Source organism: Ochotona curzoniae, unplaced genomic scaffold (genome assembly GCF_017591425.1).
Source record: "Ochotona curzoniae isolate NIBS_2020 unplaced genomic scaffold, NIBS_Ocur_1.0 scaffold_4505, whole genome shotgun sequence".
Classification (NCBI taxonomy): domain Eukaryota; kingdom Metazoa; phylum Chordata; class Mammalia; order Lagomorpha; family Ochotonidae; genus Ochotona; species Ochotona curzoniae.
The window spans coordinates 939,735-957,272 of record NW_024467118.1 but is presented as its reverse complement, the minus strand read 5'-3'; the positions used below and the strand labels follow the sequence as shown (position 1 = coordinate 957,272).

Sequence of the window (17,538 nt, the reverse complement as noted above, 5' to 3'; positions counted from 1 at the left end):
TTATTACAAAGTCAGATATACAGAGAGGAGGAGAGATTCACTCCCCAAGTGCAATGGCCGGTGGAGCCAGGAACTTTCTCTGGGTCTCCCGCATGTGGTGCAGGATGGGAGGCAGATCGCTGGGATTAGAACCGGCGCCATATGGGATCCCAGCACACTGAAGGTGAGGACTTTAGCCGCTAGGCACCTCGCCGGGCCCAAACTGGGCTTGTTCTAAGAGAACCCATTCACAAGTGCTGTGGCTGAGGAGTTGATCAACCCCTGGTTAAGCCGAGGAGTTGATCAACCCCTGGTTAAGCCGAGGAGTTGATCAACCCCTGGTTAAGCTGAGGAGTTGATCAACCCCTGGTTAAGCCGAGGAGTTGATCAACCCCTGGTTAAGCTGAGGAGTTGATCAACCCCTGGTTAAGCCGAGGAGTTGATCAACCCCTGGTTAAGCTGAGGAGTTGATCAACCCCTGGTTAAGCTGAGGAGTTGATCAACCCCTGGTTAAGCTGAGGAGTTGATCAACCCCTGGTTAAGCTGAGGAGTTGATCAACCCCTGGTTAAGCTGAGGAGTTGATCAACCCCTGGTTAAGCTGAGGAGTTGATTAACCCCTGGTTAAGCTGAGGAGTTGATTAACCCCTGGTTAAGCTGAGCACCTACAGGAAAATGGGCTTGCGGCTAAAAGCACCTGGTCTGATGGGACTCGCTGGCATCCTCCTGTTTGGTTGACGGGCTTGGGGGAAAGAATATATAAGGAGTCATAAAGGGAGGCTTCGGGGAGACTTCACCATCTGGTCTCCTGTCGGTGCTTCATCCCCCCTCTCCCTGTCCACGTTGCTGGCTCTGCTGGCCGGAGCAAATGGCGCCTAACGTGGGGCATGGCACGAGAGACAATCTGAGGGACCCCTGGACCTACGAGGTAAGTTTAGAATTTAAACATTTTGCAGGGGCATTAATGATTTCATCCCAGACCCCTCTCCCTGTCCTAGGGCATGAGGGACGATCTGAGGGTGGGACTCTGGAGGGGATAATTTCATCCCCAGACCTTCTCCCCATTCGGGGCACGAGGGACAATCTGAGGGACCCCGGAAATCCGGAGGCAAGTTTAAAAATTTTGCAGGGGGATAAGTAAAATCTATCATGGGGCAAGAACTCGGTAAAGTGCAGGTGATTAACGGAGTCCGAGATCTGCTCCACTCACAGGCACCGACAGTAAGCTCAAGGCCTCACGGAGTTCCTTGAAACTGCGACCTATCCCCATGGTCTGCCCTCTTGCAGCCACCTTTCCCCCCGGCGCTTGGTAGAATATACCTTGCCATCCCCTCAAGCGGTGGTGCAACCCTTCCTTCAAAAATTATCTGTAAGAAGGGGGAAGGAGCTGCAAGCCAGAAATAGAAGACAGAAGGAACCCCAAACTGGGACCCCAAACCAGGGTCAAAGGGAGAAGGAACCGCAGACCAGACAAAGTCTGTGCAGAAACTGCACGAAGTAGATTCAGAGTCCTCTTCTGAGGAGGAGGAGGAAGGGGAAGAGGATGGACGTGAGTCTTCCGAGGACCCTCCACCACAGAGGATATGCCCATAGAGCAGGTGCCAACAAAAATCCCTTTTGGCCAGGCACAGAGCCCCCTGTGCCACCTGTGCCATCAGCACCATTAAATCTGGGTACAGGTGTGAAAGATTTACAGGAGCAACTTCAGCATCTCCCTTCAGTTGAGGCAGGAGCAGGGCGGATGCACCGCTGGGGCTCGCGGTGGACCCCTGCTTTCAACTTCCCTTTCAGCTGTGGAACGTGCGGTTCAGCAAGCGCAGAAGGGCAGGGAGACCCTGAGGCAGCTGCCCTGGCTAGGCGCTTTGCGGTTCAGCAGTGCAGGCGCAGGGAGACCCTGAGGCAGCTGCCCTGGCTAGACACGTTGCCTTCCCTGTCGTTGAGGTCGAAGAGAAGCAAAGGCACAGAATCAGCACATGGCACTATCTTAAGGACATAAAGAATCTGAGGGACTCTAGCCTTGTGTGGGCCACTGGCCCCCTTTTCCATGATGGAAGCTGGGCATCTCCCAGTTAGACCCCACCCGCTGGAAGCTGGGCTGAAAGCTTTGCTCATGGCAGTTCTTGGGCTGCTGACTTTGTAGTCAGGCCTTCTATTGCTGACAGCTGGCCGCTTTTTGATTCATCCACACCTCCATTACCTGACCCTAAGTTTTCTGTTGCCTGGTCACCCACTTTTTAAATATCTTTATAATATGATCAGGAAGAAAAGGTCAAGGAAAAAACAATTGTATAGAACTTGTCCTCTAGGCTTGCAAATTGTACTTTGGAAGGTCTTTTGTTATGATAAATGTTTAGCAAGCTAACTTCATCCATGTAACTTTCAGGAATATAGAATTCAAAGAAATACAAGACAAATCTCTTGTAATTCTTAAGGTTTCATTTGTGATGTTTTCAAAAATGAAATTTTATCACAAATAATTTGTTATAGAAGTAAACTCTAACACACTATTAAATTATTTCAAGGTATAAGTTAAATTAATGTAGTATTGTATACAAAGCATTTTTATAGTTTAAAATCTTTCGTTTTTGGCTGGTTATCAAATTTCTCACTGCTTTAAATTAGTGAAGGTTTTGTATTTGTTTTAAAAGAATTTGAGTGATTTCATGTCAATAATGGAGTCTAATCTATAATGTGTTATACTAACAACAACAAAAACCTTCTTTCAGATATTTTAACCATCCTTAAAAAGGCATCCAAGAATTCAAAACTTTCCAATTCTAAGACTTCCCTTGGTATTCTTATGAGGCCTCGGGAATGCCAACGGATGAATCCCCCGTTCTGTGGAGACAGTTAATCAGGTTGACTGGATTAAGATTATTGCTAAATGGAGTAAAATCCTGTCTGTCAAAATGTTGTATACACCCGTGGAGTTGTGAAGGTTTAAATTTTGGTTTGCACGCTTTGAATGATTTAGCTCTGCAGGTGTATCTGGTTGGTCACTACGTATTCTTAGCATAGCTGTATCACTGGGAAGAGTGAAATCCCCATTCTTGCATTGATGCAAGGTCTTGGTTCAAGACTATTTATTTACTTGATGGCTTTTCAGCTACTGGTTTCTGGTGAACACTACTACTAAGTTTGAGAATAATTTTTTAAGTCTCCAAAAGTGTGTGTGTGTGTGCGCGCACGTGTGCCTTAAGGTTTGTCTTCTGTACAAGTTGTTTAAAATTGTTATAATGTGTTACTGTCTGTTTATTGGTCAGAAAATGTTCTAGCTTTTGTAAATTGAGTTTAAACTTCCTGTAGGGAACATTTTATAAAGCAGGTAAATTTATACATCTGTTTCATCAGCTATCTGGATCCTCAGCTGCAAATGCAGGACACATAATTTGCGTATCAACAGCAAAAGCAGGTTGCCTTGAGCTCTGAATTCTGCAGACACTCCCAGAGCTTTCTGATGGGATTGTGAAAGCATCTAAACAATTTTAAACCTTTGCTACAAACCCATTTACTTTGAATAAGATTACTAGTTAACACAGATTTCTTAAATTTATGTAATTTAAATTACTAATAGGCTCTTCAAAAATATATTCCATCATTGATGCATTTATATTTAAGTTTATTATTAACCTGTATCCTGTCTCATTTATAACAGGCAGTAGGCCTTTGGGATAAATGTTTTGTAAAGCTATTATCTGACAGTTTTCACTCTGTACTGTCCCTATAAGAGTAAGCAACCTGGTAGCTTGGATCAAAGGCCCCCTGCTTAAAATCCTCAAGGACAAGGTGTTGTGGAACGTGCCAACCACACTACCAAGGATTACCTGATCAAAACAAAAAGGGGGCGTGTAGCACTCCCCGAGATCATTTGAACCTTGTATTATTTATCTTAAATTTCCTAACACTGGATGCTGAAGGACGGTCAGCAGCAGATCGTCATTGGAATCCGTCTCATAAGGAGAAGGGTTATGTGATGTGGAAGGACGCCTTGACTGGGCAGTGGCAAGGCCCAGCCCCCGTCCTCATATGGGGGCGAGGTTCAGTTTGTGTTTTCCCAGAAAACGAAAATGGCCCATGGTGGATTCCTGAGAGCTTGTCCGGCACGCTCCTGCTGCTGAGTCTGGTGAAAGCTCGGGTACCGGCCATGCTGATGGCAGTTGAATCGGAAGATCGACGGGACAAGCAAGTATATTGGGCTTTTGTTAAGCACCCCTCCTTTTTGTCTTCTTCCTACGAACACCTAGGTCCCAATATTTCCTGCCAGTTTCTTCTTAAACCAAACTACCAGACTGTCTGGTGTGCGACCCAGCTGTTGGGGGTCTGGCCCTCCCTTTATAAATAGCTCAATTTCTGCTCATGTTTTTTCGTATCATTCCCCTGTTATTACCACGGGGAAAATACCCACCTTTTCTATGTGGCAGCTTTGTGGGGTGTGGACATGCACTGGCACGCACCCCATCATTCCTTCTTTAGGAATGCAATTATGCCTATAGAATTTATCAGTTCCATCACTCCTCTGGACTTGAGGACTCGCTCACGTGGGTGAATCTCAACTCCTTGAATTTTGAACTTGTGTCTGCCTGTATTATCCCTATGTTTCCCTCTTACACACAGAAAAGGCCTCTAAAGTGAATGACACCGAGTTCCAGTGCACCCTGACAGCATGCTGGAGTGGCTATTGCAATTCTGCTGTTATCCTGCAGCCACCCTGAATCCTGCCTGTGGCTGTTGGGACTGACGGAGAGGCCTCTGTTGGCCTGATAAAGAATAAAAGAGACTTTGGCATAATGGCGACCATCGTAAGTCAGCAGCCGCCACCACCAGCTACCGTGGTGACAGTGATCGAGGTCGCGGAACAGACTGCCAGAGTTATGGAACAACAGGACTTTACTATGAACATGAGGGGTGGGCACGCTTACGCTGTAACTGCGGGTTGATTTGTTGGCAAAGAACGGCAGATGCTGTGAGTTTTGGTCTAAGCCTCTTGTCCCCCATTATGCCTTTTTGTGTGTAACACCTATGTAAGTGCAAAATGTTTCCCAAGCCCGGGAACTGCTGTCTGCTCGTTGCTGCCGAGCTAAAGATACTCCTGTGGCCAGGGCCTCTTGTCCCCCATTATGCCTCTATGTATATTTCACCTATGCAGTGCTGTGTTTCCCAAGCCCGGGAACTGCTGTCTGCTCGTTGCTACTGAGCTAAAAACATTCCTAGCCATGGAACAGGGTTACCAGCCTCCCCAAGTATGGTTTGGGCAGCTGCAGCAGGCAACGCGCTGAATGGCAGCCAGTGACGGGTAAGATGGTCCGGGCACTGACCAACCTAAGACAGGGGCTCCGTCATGCCATGGAGACTCCCGATGACCTGAGTCCACAACCTAAGACAGGCCCATTCAAGTCTGCTTTAAAACCAAAAGGGGGACCTGCTGTGGCTAAGGAGTTGACTAGCACTCGTTAAGCCGAGCACTACAGGGAAATGGGCTTGCGGCTAAAAGCACCTGGTCTGATGGGACTCGCTGGCATCCTCCTGTTTGGTTGACGGGCTTGGGGGAAAGAATATATAAGCAGTCATAAAGGGAGGCTTTGGGGAGACTTCACCATCACTGGTCTCCTGTCGGTGCTTCATTTAGGGTCCAGCACGGTAGCCTAGCACCCCTCTGCTCACGGCCCTTCCTTTAGGCTCTCGGAGGTGCCAGCAGCTCCTTCACCAGCCGCATGCCAATGCCCACTCGCACCATGCTTGTCCTGTGCCAAGGTTGGCTGCTTAGAGGTCGCCTTGCCATGTAAAGTGGCGGGCATTCTTGGAGCAGGGATGTCCTAAGTGGTCACCAGCCATGCAGGGCCAGGACTCGGTGCGAGGAGTGATTCACACACCCCATTTTGGACCTGGCACCACATTGGCTTCCCTCTTCCCACTGCTTGCAAACTTCTGGTTATCCACAGACGCAGTATAGCCCGAAGGCGTCTCCCCTGAGACCCCCACGCCCGACCCGGCCCCACCCGCCCGAGCCTGTCCGTCACCCCTTCTCTTCCCCTGCCCAGGCAGCCCCATGGTTCCACCCTGGCAGGAGCCTGTCCCGTCCGTCCCCCTGCCGCCCCCACTCCCGTTCCCACCTGCTAACACCTCATCGTGTCTGGGATTTCGGTTCGCGGCAAACGAATCGTGAGAAGAGGCCTTGGCTGCAGGAATGAGCTGCAGGTAAGAACCTACTTCAGCGCACTTTGCAATGTAACAATTGGACGGCGTCTCTGGGGGTGTTAGGGCTAATCCAAGGAATCTTCCAGGGGCAAGTTCTGTGAGCTCCACCTCCAGACACCTGGCCCTCCTCCCTCGAACATGTCCCGGGTGCCCTACCCCCGTGAACACCGCTCGGGCCAAGCGGCCACCACTCCTCTGGCTTGTCTGCACCGCCAGCCCGTGGCAGCCCTGCACCTGTCACCGTGTCTGAATACTCTTCCTGTGAGTCCTGCCGCCCCACGGGGCAAGGTCTCCCTTAGCCTGCCAGGGGAGGGGCATCCTCACCTGGGTCATCCCTTGCTGAGGACAGGGTACAGTGGCCACCAGGCGGGCCCGGGGCCTGGTCCCCCAGGCAAGGGGCCACATTGCCCCCTGGTGGACGCTGTGGAGGGACCCCTTCCCACTGTCCCCTGGGTTCTGTGGGCCTGGGCGCTGGGTGCAGGGGTGGTGGCGGGTGCTGGTGAGGGTCTGCCTGCAGAAGGGCCTGACCCTGAGTGGGTGGGGTTAGACCCCAACACGGTGAGGGATTCCCAGCCAGGACCCAACCCCAGTGCAAGGGGAAGGAAGGAGGCCAGTGAAAGGAAGCGGCCTGCCCACCTGTCCCCACCTCGTTCCCTCACTGCCCTGGCAGGGCCCCCAGATGCCCAGCCTCGAACAGCTCCAGGGTGGGCGCCGTGTCCTGGTGCCCTGGCACCCCTGCCAGGGGGCACCGCCTCTGACCTGCTGAGAAAGCTCGGGCCATGCACACTTGGCGGGGTCTGGCTTTCAGGGACTGTGTGCTCAGTCCCGGCCTGCTGTGGCTCACACAGAGTGGGAAAGACGGGGCGCGTGGGTCCGGGGAACCTTGCACGGCCCCTGTGCGTTTGGTATGGTGGCTGGCCAGGCCCAGCCTCTTGTCCAGGAATCCACGTGAGGAAGAGCGGCTCCCTGCTGCCCCTGCCCAGGCCGAGGTGGGCTGGCGAGCTGCGTGTGCGGCGCAGGCGCAATGCACACCCTGGGCTGGCGCTGGGAACTCGGGGTGGCCCTCTTCCTACCGTCCGCCACCCAACCCTGGGCCGGACTCCGACCCATACTCGGGTTCCCTCCCTGGGGTCGTCTCCGAGGCTCTTGGCTTCCCATCGGTGGCTACACAGAGGCTGCCGAACCCCAATTCCCAGGGAACTGCAGTCAAGGGGTGGGCGGGGTGCAGCGGTGAGTCCTCAACCCGGGAGAGGACCTGGGGCGCCTGGGGCTGTGGACCGGGGGCGGGGCCGGCTGCATGGGGGCGGGGCCGGCTGCCACGGGGGGCGGGGCCGGCTGCATGGGGCGGGGCCAGCCGGCGGGGGCGGGGCCGGCTGCATGGGGGCAGGGCCGACTGCCACGGGGGCGGGGCCGGCTGCATGGGGGCGGGGCCGGCTGCCACGGGGGGCGGGGCCAGCCGGTGGGGGCGGGGCCGGCTGCATGGGGGCAGGGCCGACTGCCACGGGGGGCGGGGCCAGCCGGCGGGGGCGGGGCCGGCTGCCACGGGGGCGGGGCCGGCTGCCACGGGGGGCGGGGCCGGCTGCATGGGGCGGGGCCAGCCGGCGGGGGCGGGGCCGGCTGCCACGGGGGCGGGGCCGGCTGCATGGGGCGGGGTCAGCCGGCGGGGGCGGGGCCGACTGCCACGGGGGCGGGGTCAGCTGTCTTGGGGGCGGGGTTGCCCGGCCTCCTGGGGAAGTTCCAGAAGGGCCGGCCGGTGCGGAAGTTGCCGGTGGCCGCGCGGCCTCCCGTGCAGCCGCAGCTATGTCGTCGGAGGACGGGGACGGCTTGGACGGGGCTCCGCGCGCCGCGGCCACGCTCTGCGGCCTGTACCACGAGGCGGAGCAGCAGCTGCGGCACCTCCAGGGCCAGCTGGCCGCGCGCGACGCCCTCGTCGCAAGTCTCCGCGCCCGCCTGGCCGCGCTCGAGGGGCACGCGGCCCCGTCGCTCGTGGAAGCGCTGCTCGAGCAGCTGGCTTGCTCCCGGGAGCAGCTGCAGCGCCAACAGGGCGGGGCCGCCGAGGACCGGCTGCGCCAGGTGTGGGCGGGCGTGTCAGTGCGCATGCGCGCTGGGGAGCGCAGGAGGGGTGTGGGGGAGTGGGGGGAGTGGGTGGGGAGGGCACGGGTGGGTGTCAGGGAGTGGGGGGAGGGGGAGGGGGGAGTGGAGAGGGATGGCTGTGAGGGAGTGAGCACTGGGAGTAGAGTGGGGGGCACTGTCGGGGGTGTTCGGCCGTGTGGTGAGAGGCAGCCCCCTGAAGCGAGTGTGCCTGTGGGCACATGGGATGCCCGGGCCCCTGCAGCCCCCGGGGAGTGCGGAGTGCTGGGTGACTGGCTCAGGCCTGGGGTGGCTGCCAAGGGGCACCCGGTCCTGCTGTGTGCTGGGAAAGCCCTTCACCAGAACGTGCCCAGTGTGCCAGGCCCTTGCCAGCGTGGGAGCCCGGCGGGTGGGCGACGCCATGCGGCAGCAGATCCGGTCTGTGGTCCCAGCATCACTGACCTCCAGCCTGCCACCTCTGCTTGTGATCGGTTTTTTATTCATTTATTGATTTATTTTGAAAGAGTTCCGGAAAGCGAGGGAGAAGAGTGCACCTGTTGGTTCTTGCTGCTAAGGGCAACAGCCAGCACAGGGCCGGCTGGAGCCAGGAACCAGGGCTCCGACATGGGCGGCGGCCATCAGTCGGGAGCCAGGTCAGGCGTGGAGCAGCCAGGACTGGACCCAGGGCCACATGATGGACTGGCATCTGCAGGCACACGCTTATTCCTCTCTGCGTCCTTCAGGGACAGCCCTGGACACTGAGGAATGGGGGTCCCTGAGGAGGCAGCCTTGGTAGGGGCCCTGGTGTGTGGCCTCAGCCAGCTGCTTGGCGGCAGGGACATTGGCTGCTAGGGGTGGAGGGCTTCCAGAGAGCACGGGGGGGGGGGGGGGGGGGGGGCCTGTGTGGCCGGCGTGTGACAGGCCTTCGGGGTGGCCAAGTGGGACACAGTGCTCGGTGCCTCTGCACACGTCTCCCAGGCAGGACCTGGTGGAGCTTGGGAGTGAATCCACTGGGCGCCTGCTGCCTGGCAGCCTCAGCTGGCACCTGCCTGGCCCTGCCGGTCCAGGACACTGAGCTTTCCTGGCCCTGTTCCAGCCCGCTGGACCTTGTAACTACACCCTGCCTTCTCTTAGGTGACAGGCACCAGGAGGCTGTCCCATGCAGCCCTCGGGGAGGGGAGGGGGTCCCACTGGTCTGGGTTGTTGGTGCTTGCTTCTGCTCTTGCCCGGCCACAGCCTGTCCCTGGCCTCAGCCTGGGCTGCACAGGAAGGCGACAGAAAGGAGACCTTGCCACTGTCGGGAAAAGTGAATGAAAATGAGATGGACCAGCTTGGGTCCTGGGAGGCTTGACTTACCCACCTGTAGGGTCAGAGCTGCCAGAAGCCACGTCACACGGTTGGGACGTGGCGAGGGTGGCCGCCGTGACGGCTGCGGGGACTGGGCAGCGGGCGCCTGATGGTGCCTCCCAGGGCTGCGGGATTCGCGTCCAGCGGGGCGGGGTCGGCGGCTGGATGCCCTCAGTTCAGGGTCGGACCAGGCATGCTAGGCGAGGGGAGTGGGCGAGTGGGCGAGTGGGCATGCTGGCTGAAAACTCGGCTTTTCAGTGCAAGAGCTGGAAATCTGAATGATCCCAGGGCAGGACCCTGGGCGCCACGTGGTGGACTGTCACCCTGGCACTTACTAGGTCTTGTGGGCCGGAATGGGACCAGGAAAGCTCAGGGTTCTGGCACGCTTCCGCCACCAGTTCCAAGTGAACAGCCCAGCTGGGGGCAGCCAGCCAGGGCAGGGCCGTCAGCGGAGCCTCCACAACCAGCCACCGAGGAGCCACTCAGGTGTTTGTAGTCTCTCTCTTTTTAAGATTTATTTATTTTTATTGGAAAGGCAGACTTACAGAAAGATCCTCGATCTGCCGATTTACTCCCCAAGTGGTTGAAATCTCTAAACTGAGCTGATCCGGAGCCAGGAGCTTCCGCTGGGTCTCCCACACGGGTGCAGGCTCCCAAGGCCTTGACCCGTCCTCCCCTGCTTTCCCAGGCCGCAGGGAGCTGGAAGGGAAGTGGGGCAGCTGGGACACAAACTGGTGCCAACGTGGGATCCCAGTGATGCAAAGCAAGGACTTTAGCCACTTATATTGTCGTGCTGGGCCCAGCTTAGTCTTAAAAATGGTGATAGTTTGGGAATTGGGTGCAGCCGACTGGCTCAGCTGTCTGCGGTCCCGGTTACATGTCTGGGCTCTGGTTCTCTGCTCATTCAGACCCTGGGCCTTCCCCATTGTGGGAGCTGCAAGTTGGGTTCCTGGCTGAGAGTTCCCCAAGCCCTGACCCAGCCAGTGGAGACACACACACACTCTCCCTGCCTGTTCAATAAGTAATTTTATTGGGCCCGGTGGCATGGCCTAGCGGCTGAAGTCCTTGCCTTGAACGCGCCGGGATCCCATATGGGTGCCGGTTCTAACCCCGGCAGTTCCCCTTCCCTTCCAGCTCCCTGCCTGTGGCCTGGGAAAGCAGTGGAGGACGGCCCAAAGTCTTGGGACCCTGCACCTGTGTGGGAGGCACCGGCTGTTGTAATTTTTATTAAGATTAATTTTTAAAGAAACCAGATTTTTTTAAAAAAAGATTATTTTTATTGAAAAGGCAAATATATAGAGGCGGAGAGACAGAGAGGAAGGTCTTCCATCCGATGATTCACTCCCCAAGTGGCTGCAATGGCTGGAGCTGAGCCAATCTGAAGCCAGGAGCCTCTCCCAGGTCTCCCGTGTGGGTGCGGGGTCCCAAGGCTTTGGGCCGTCCTCCACTGCTTTCCCAGGCCACAGGTAGGGAGCTGGATGGGAAGTGGGGCTGCCAGGACTAGATCTGGCGCCGATATGGCATCCCAGCGTGTTCAAGGCGAGGACTCCAGCTGCTATGCTGCTGCTGTGCCAGGCCGCAGCTCAGCTTTGTGCTAACACAGCCCTCAGGGGGCTTCAGGCTCCAGGCACTCACAGGAAGACCCAGTCTGTTTCCACTCTTGGCGCTCTCGCTCTGGGCCTGTCTCACTTGACCTCCAAAAAAAGGGGGAGCAGGGGAAGAAGGTTAAGCTGCTGCTTGGCAGGCTGCATCCCATACAGAACCAGTTCTAATCCCAGTTGCCCCACCTCCTTCCAGCTCCCTGCTTATGACCTGGGAAAGCAGTTGCTGGCCCAAAGCCTTGGGACCCTGCATCCCCAGAGGAAGCGCCTTGCCGTTGTGGTCACTTGGGGAATGAGTCAGCGGATGGAAGATCTTCCTCTCTCTCTCCTCCTCTCTGTATCTCTGACTTTCCAATAAAAATAAAATCTTAAAAAAAAAAAAAAAGCAGCTAGGAGCCAGGGACGCAGGCTCTCCGCGCGGCTCTTGTCTTCCCACAGGAGGTGGCGAGGCTCTCCCAGCAGCTGGAAGTAAAGGAGCAGGAGCTCCAGGAGCTGGTGAGGCCGCCGCAGCGGGACCCGGACAAGGAAGTGCTCCTGCTGCGGAGGAGTGTGGCCGAGAAGGAGCGGGCCCAGGCTGCCAGCCACCTGCTGTGCCGCTCCCTGGCCCACGAGACCCACCAGCTGCGCAGGACGCTGGCTGCCACTGCCCACATGTGCCAGCAACTGGCCAGGCGTCTGGAGGAGCAGCAGCATGCCCAGGGGCACACAGTGGACACGAGGGAACAGAGTTGTGACAAGGCAGGTCGCGGAGCAGCTGGAGTGGGGGGAGACCTGGTGTAGCATGATGCCCCCCACCCCGGACCCCCCTGGGCATGGGAGGGCACCCACACCCTCAGTCGAGTCAGCTGCTGGGCGAAGCTTGTGGCAGGTGGCTAGCTCCCTGCATGACCACCGGGGCGGGTGCCCCCTCAAGGGGGGATGGTGCTTTGGTCCCCCAGCAACCTGGGAGCCCCCTGAACAGAAAGGGCTGAGGTCACTGGGCTGGCTCCTGGTGGATAGTGGGGGTCAGTGTTGGGCTTCTCCCCACCCACCGTGTCTGGCATCAGGCCCCTCCAGTCAGTCATGGGGCATGGGGTGTCTATGCCAGCAGCAACTTATGTACCCATTGGGCAGTCTTGGTCCAGGGGTCTCTCATGTTTTTAGCCGGACAGACTCCACAAAAAGGGAACCCCACAGAGAACATGCCTGGGTTCTAGAAACTCAAAGTCCCTGGGGAGATGTGCCCATGGCATTCCCTCTGGGGATTTGAAAGTCGCCCACCGTAGGCAGCCGGCCCAGACCCGGTCACGGTCCGAGTGGGTGCCCTGAGTCACCGGGGCTTCCTTGTCAGCAGAGGGGACTCTCCGAGCCGGCGTCACCGAGGGACAGTCCCGCTCTGTGTCAGTCTGTGACCGCCGTCTCTGCCTCTTCTCCTGCAGCCGGAGGGCACGGAGAGCTCCACCCAGGCTGTGGTGGAGAAGTTACAGGAAGAGAACCGGCTGCTAAGGCAGAAAGTGGCTCACGTGAGTGCAGGGCCCTGAGAACGCTGCCCCTTGCCCAGCGCAGGTGCGCCCAGCGAACCAGCCTTCTGGCCCGTCCCATTCCCCTCCATCCCTTCACGTTCATTCACAAGTTGCTAAGGGAGGTGCTCAGTGGTCCCCGTTTTTGAATTTTTTGAAGTATTCATTCTTATTTGAAGGGCAGAGTTAGAGATTTACTGCCCACATGCCCACAGCCACAGGCTGGGCCACGCCAAAACCAGGCGGTGGGTGGTCCTACATCCTTGGCCATCCTTTGCTGCTGTGCCAGGCCACAGGCGGGAAGCTAGGGAGGAAGTGGAACAGTCAGGACATGAATTGGCGCCCATATGGGATGCTGAAAGCAGGCAGATTAAACTGCTGGCCCCATTCAAAAAAATCTATATATAATATAGATTTTAATACTGAAATAGTTAGAGGCAGACTCTGTGTCCAGGCAGGAAAATGGCCTCCAGTCCCCCTTTGCCTGTGAGTCCCTGCGGGGTCTCAGTCCCCGTAGTGGGCTCAGTGTGTGCTCTGCCGCTTCGCCCCCTTGGCCGTGCCCCTAGGTGGAAGACCTCAATGCCAAGTGGCAGCGCTACGATGCCAGCCGGGACGAGTATGTGCAGCGGGAGCTGGCGCTGCTGCGGAAGGAGATTGCCCGGCTCAACACGCAGCTGGAGGAGAAGATCCGTGCTTGCACGGAGGTCAAGCGGCAGCTGGCCGCAGCCAGGACGGCCCAGGAGGCCACGCTGGAACGGGTCCAGGTGCTGGAGCAGCAGGTGCCTGTCCCGTCCTCTGCAGGCAAGACCGCCGGTTGGGCTGCTGGCTTGCACCCCGAGCCACCCGAACGTCTCCTCTGTTCGCAGGTTCTCACCTACAAGGATGACTTCAGGTCAGAGCGGGCCGACCGGGAACGGGCCCACGGCAGGATCGAGGAGCTGGAGGACAAGGTCACCTCCCTGCTGGGCCAGCTGGCCCAGGCTCAGGTAGGGATGCTCCGTCAAGCCTCCGGCTTGCTGCGGCTGCTGGGTTGCCTGTGGCACATCCACCTTCTGTACAGGGCATCGCTGTGGGCGAGCTTGGCAGGGATGGCTGCCCTGTGTGTCACTGTCACGCCGTCAGAGAGCACATCCGGCTGCCAGGCAGAGACCCAGTTCCTTGTCAGCCTGTTCCTGCTTTGGGCTCAGAGTCCCTCCTGGGGGAGTGCCTTGAGGGGAGACCTGGTGTGAACCCAACTGGTGACGTGTCACAGTGCCCCTGCTGCCCCCTGTGGTGCCCCCTGCGGTGCCTTGCCTCTTCCTCTGCCTGAGTAAATGAGTGCTCCATGGATGCCCCAGTAGGGTCTCTGCCTTGGCCGCTTCACAAGCCTTTGCTGTGGCTCCCACGGGGTGGGCCTTTGGGTCCTATCACAGACAGGACAGCGGCATACCCAGGGCCACAGCAGGCACAGAGGGCCCGCCCTGGGCCATCACAGAGGACACTCTTGGGCTAAGACTGTCAGGGACCCGGGCAGAGGCATCATTCCCTATGAGGGGGAGAGGGGACCCTCTGGGGTTCCACGGGGTAACAAGCAGGTGCGAGGGCCTTGGCAGTCGCAGCAGTGCCACTCAGCACTGGCAGCCTCTTGGCATCACATGACAGAGTGTGGGGGTATGGATTCTCCCAGGACCCTGGGCCTGCAGGCCTGGGGCAGGATCTGCCAGCTCGCCCTGGTGGGAACAGCAGCCTCTTGCAACCTGTGTGGGGGAGTGGCCTGCGTGTTGGCCAGGGAGCATGTGACCTGGGGTGAAGAGTCTTGAGGGTGGCCTTGGGGACAGGCAATACAGGGGCGACCAGGCTGGCGCCAGGCCTCAGGCCTGCCAAAGGTGCAGACCAGGGGCCATGCGGCAGGTGCTGAGGAAGAACAGTTCAGGCTGTACGTGGGCATGCCTGAGCCCCCAGCAGAGCTGTGGTGGGCACTACCTGCAGCAGGATGGTGTCTTTGAGCGGCTCACAGGGTAGAGCTGGGGTGCCCTCTCCCCCACTTCCAAGTGTTCAGCACCTTGTGGTGGCAGGTGGGGACGTGTCACAGAGCTGCCCGTGCGGGTCCGCTGGGGAACACACTGTGCCCTCTGCACGCGTCTCCTCAGCTGGGGACAGCAAGAAGCCAGGCCTGGGATCTGCACCAACAGCTCTGTCCCATGCCACCTTTCCTCCAGGACTCGCGAGAGCCGGGCGCCTGCCGCCTGCGGAGCAAGGCTGCCCAGTACCTAGAGACCGATGCCTCGGAGCCTGCGGTGCCCAGTGGCTGGAGGCCCGGGCTGCAGGGCCCCAACGCAGCGCCGGGGGCCAAGGGGGACCTGCAGTGCCCTCACTGCCTGCGGTGCTTTGGCGAGCAGGGCCAAGAACTGCTCCGGCACGTGGCCGGGGGCTGTGAGTGACCGGAGCCTGGCGGCCCCGCCCCGGGCAGCTGTCCCAGGAGGCAGACGGCCCCTCGCAGTGGGATCGCCGTGGTGGCTGTGCACGTTGGTTCTCCACCCAGGCTGACAAGCCCTAGTGGAGACATGCTGCTGGGGGGGGCCTTAGGGGCGGGGCCCCAGGCTGAAGCTGTGGGCACTCTGCTGCTGGAGTGTTTAGGGACCAGGGTGCTGCTCCCATCCTTGTAGGGTGGGGTCCCCCCACTTCCCCGAGTCTACACTGAGGACTTGGCCTGGCCCCCCCCAGCGGGGGCAGCACGTGCTGTGTACCTTCAAATTTCTGTAACTAACGTACTTGCTGTGCTGGCTCTGAGGGTTCCTGGGGGACGCAGGCCGGGCAGTGCTCAGGACCCCCACGCCTGCAGGCAGAGGCGCTCGGACTCTTGGCTGCCTGCCACAGGCCCCCTCTCCACTTGCGTAGGTCCTTGTCTGGTGGTTCGGGGGGTCACTGCTCTGGGGGCCCCAGCCATGCCACAGAAAGCTCAGGCCCACGGAGCTGGGGTCCTGGGCGGGAGGGATGGGGGTGCTTCAGGCCTGGGGAGCTCGGGGAACCCCAGGAGCAAAGTTGGTGCCTTAGATCTTTGTATCCATTCTCTGAGCTCCACTACTGTACTGTTCAGATAAAGAAATGGATATATCTTTGGCAGACAGACACACATCTGATTTCCACTGTGGTATGTTTCTTCGCCCATGGATCAGTTACAAGTACATGGTGTGGGGGTGGCAGAAATTTTACAAAACACGGTAAGTTGAATCGAATCCCCTCAAATGGTTCATTGATCAAAAAGACGTGTTAAGGCCTAGTCCGATGGCTCAGTAACTAACTCCTCACCTTGAAAGCACCGGGATCCCATATGGGCGCTGGTTCTAGTCCCAGCAGCCCCACTTCCCATCCAGCTCCCTGCCTGTGGCCTGGGAAAGCAGTGGAGGATGGCCCAAAGCCTTGGGACCCTGCACCCACGTGGGAGGCCTGGAAGAGGCTCCTGGCTCCTGATGGGCTCAGCTCTGCTGTTGTGACCACGTGGGGAGTGAACCAGCAGATGGAAGATCTGCCTCCTGTAAATCTTTCAGTAGAAGAAATAAATTTTTTTTAAAAAAATGGGGCAAGAGTCCATGGGGTCTCGGCAGCTTGGGGTGCGCAGGTATCAGCAGCTCACTGCCCCAAGGGGGCGCTGCGTCCTTGGGCTGGCAGCCTCGTCCCTGCCCCGACACTTGCTGCGACTGGCCACTCTGGGTGCTCTGCTGCCTGACACTGCACACGTGTGTGTGGTGTTGATCTGACATCTGGACGTGCACAACATGCAGGGACTGCCACTGTCCTCAGTGGGTCATGCCCAGCGGGGACGCACAGGGTGCCCCGACCGCCCATGCACCCCCCAGCAGGTGGGCCCCAACCACCCGTGTGCCCACCTCCCAGTACTGGACCTTCTTTTCCCTGAGTTACAAGAAGTTTGGGGTTGGTTTGTTTTGAAGGCAGAAGGAAGACCTTCCATCTACTATTCCAAGTGCTGATGACAGCGGGGGCTGGGCCAGAGCCAGACAGCAGCCAGGAGCTCCTTGGCATCTTCTGCCTGCCCAGGTGCCCAAGCAGGGAGCTGGACAGGCAGTGGAGCAGCTCTCTGTTGAGGGACACTGGCCTTGCAGGCAGGAGCTCATGTCACTGCGCCCCCTCCATCACTCCTGGTACTCACCTCGCTCAGGGCTAGTGGATTCTGCACACTGCTGCAGTGGTACCTGTCTCTGCAGTCTGGACTTCTACCCTGCATCTCGCCAATGCGCCCAGTGCCTGCGACACTGCCTGCAAGCTGCGGCGGCCGACAGCCTCACTTGCTCGGGTGATTCGCCACTGAGCTACATTGTTTGGTAGGTGTGCTTTGCACGGCTCCAGAGGCTTCCACTCACTCGTCTTTACTGTTTATGTCTCTACCACTTTATGTTTCGTTGAGAAGAGGTGCTGAGCGGGAAGGCAGCCTGTCTGCTGGCTCCTCCGAACGGGTGTGTCAGGGCTGGACCGGGCCCTCCCACACAGGCGGCCCTTGCACTGTCTTCCGAGCTTCCCAAGTGCATGAGGGAGCTGGCTCAGAGTGGAGCAGCTGGGACTTGAACTGGGAGTCATGAGGGAAGCTGGCACTGCAGCCAGCAACTTCAGCCTCTACACCACAACACTGCCCCCAAGGAACTGGGTTTGTCACGTGTCTGTAAGGACTGGGACTTGGTCTTCACTGAACCCTATGGTACGGTTCAGTGGTGAGGATTTCTGGATGTCTTTTCAGTTAAATTTTTTAGAAGATTTATTTTTATTGAAAAGTCATATACAGAGAGGAGGAGAGACAAGAGGATCTTCCGTCCGTTGATTCACTCTCAAAGCAGCTGCAACATTCCGAATTGAGCCG

At 58.0% G+C, this 17,538-nt stretch overlaps 1 protein-coding gene across 5 annotated transcripts; it reads left to right on the top strand.

Annotated features, from left to right (window-relative positions):
• The first annotated feature begins 7,965 nt into the window (after positions 1–7,965).
• TNIP2 (TNFAIP3 interacting protein 2) lies at positions 7,966–16,012 on the top strand. 5 transcript variants are annotated; one of them, XM_040966132.1, is made up of 6 exons: positions 7,966–8,245; positions 11,629–11,928; positions 12,609–12,692; positions 13,256–13,453; positions 13,556–13,675; positions 14,888–16,012. In XM_040966132.1, the coding sequence occupies exons 1-6, from the start codon at positions 7,973–7,975 to the stop codon at positions 15,107–15,109; spliced, it is 1,197 nt and encodes a 398-aa protein (XP_040822066.1). In that variant the 5' UTR covers positions 7,966–7,972; the 3' UTR covers positions 15,110–16,012. The 5 variants fall into 5 exon arrangements, with proteins under 5 accessions (XP_040822066.1, XP_040822064.1, XP_040822065.1 ...); XM_040966130.1 differs by having other exon boundaries at positions 13,256–13,468; XM_040966131.1 differs by having other exon boundaries at positions 11,629–11,949; positions 12,624–12,692; positions 13,256–13,468.
• The last annotated feature ends 1,526 nt before the right edge of the window (positions 16,013–17,538 follow it).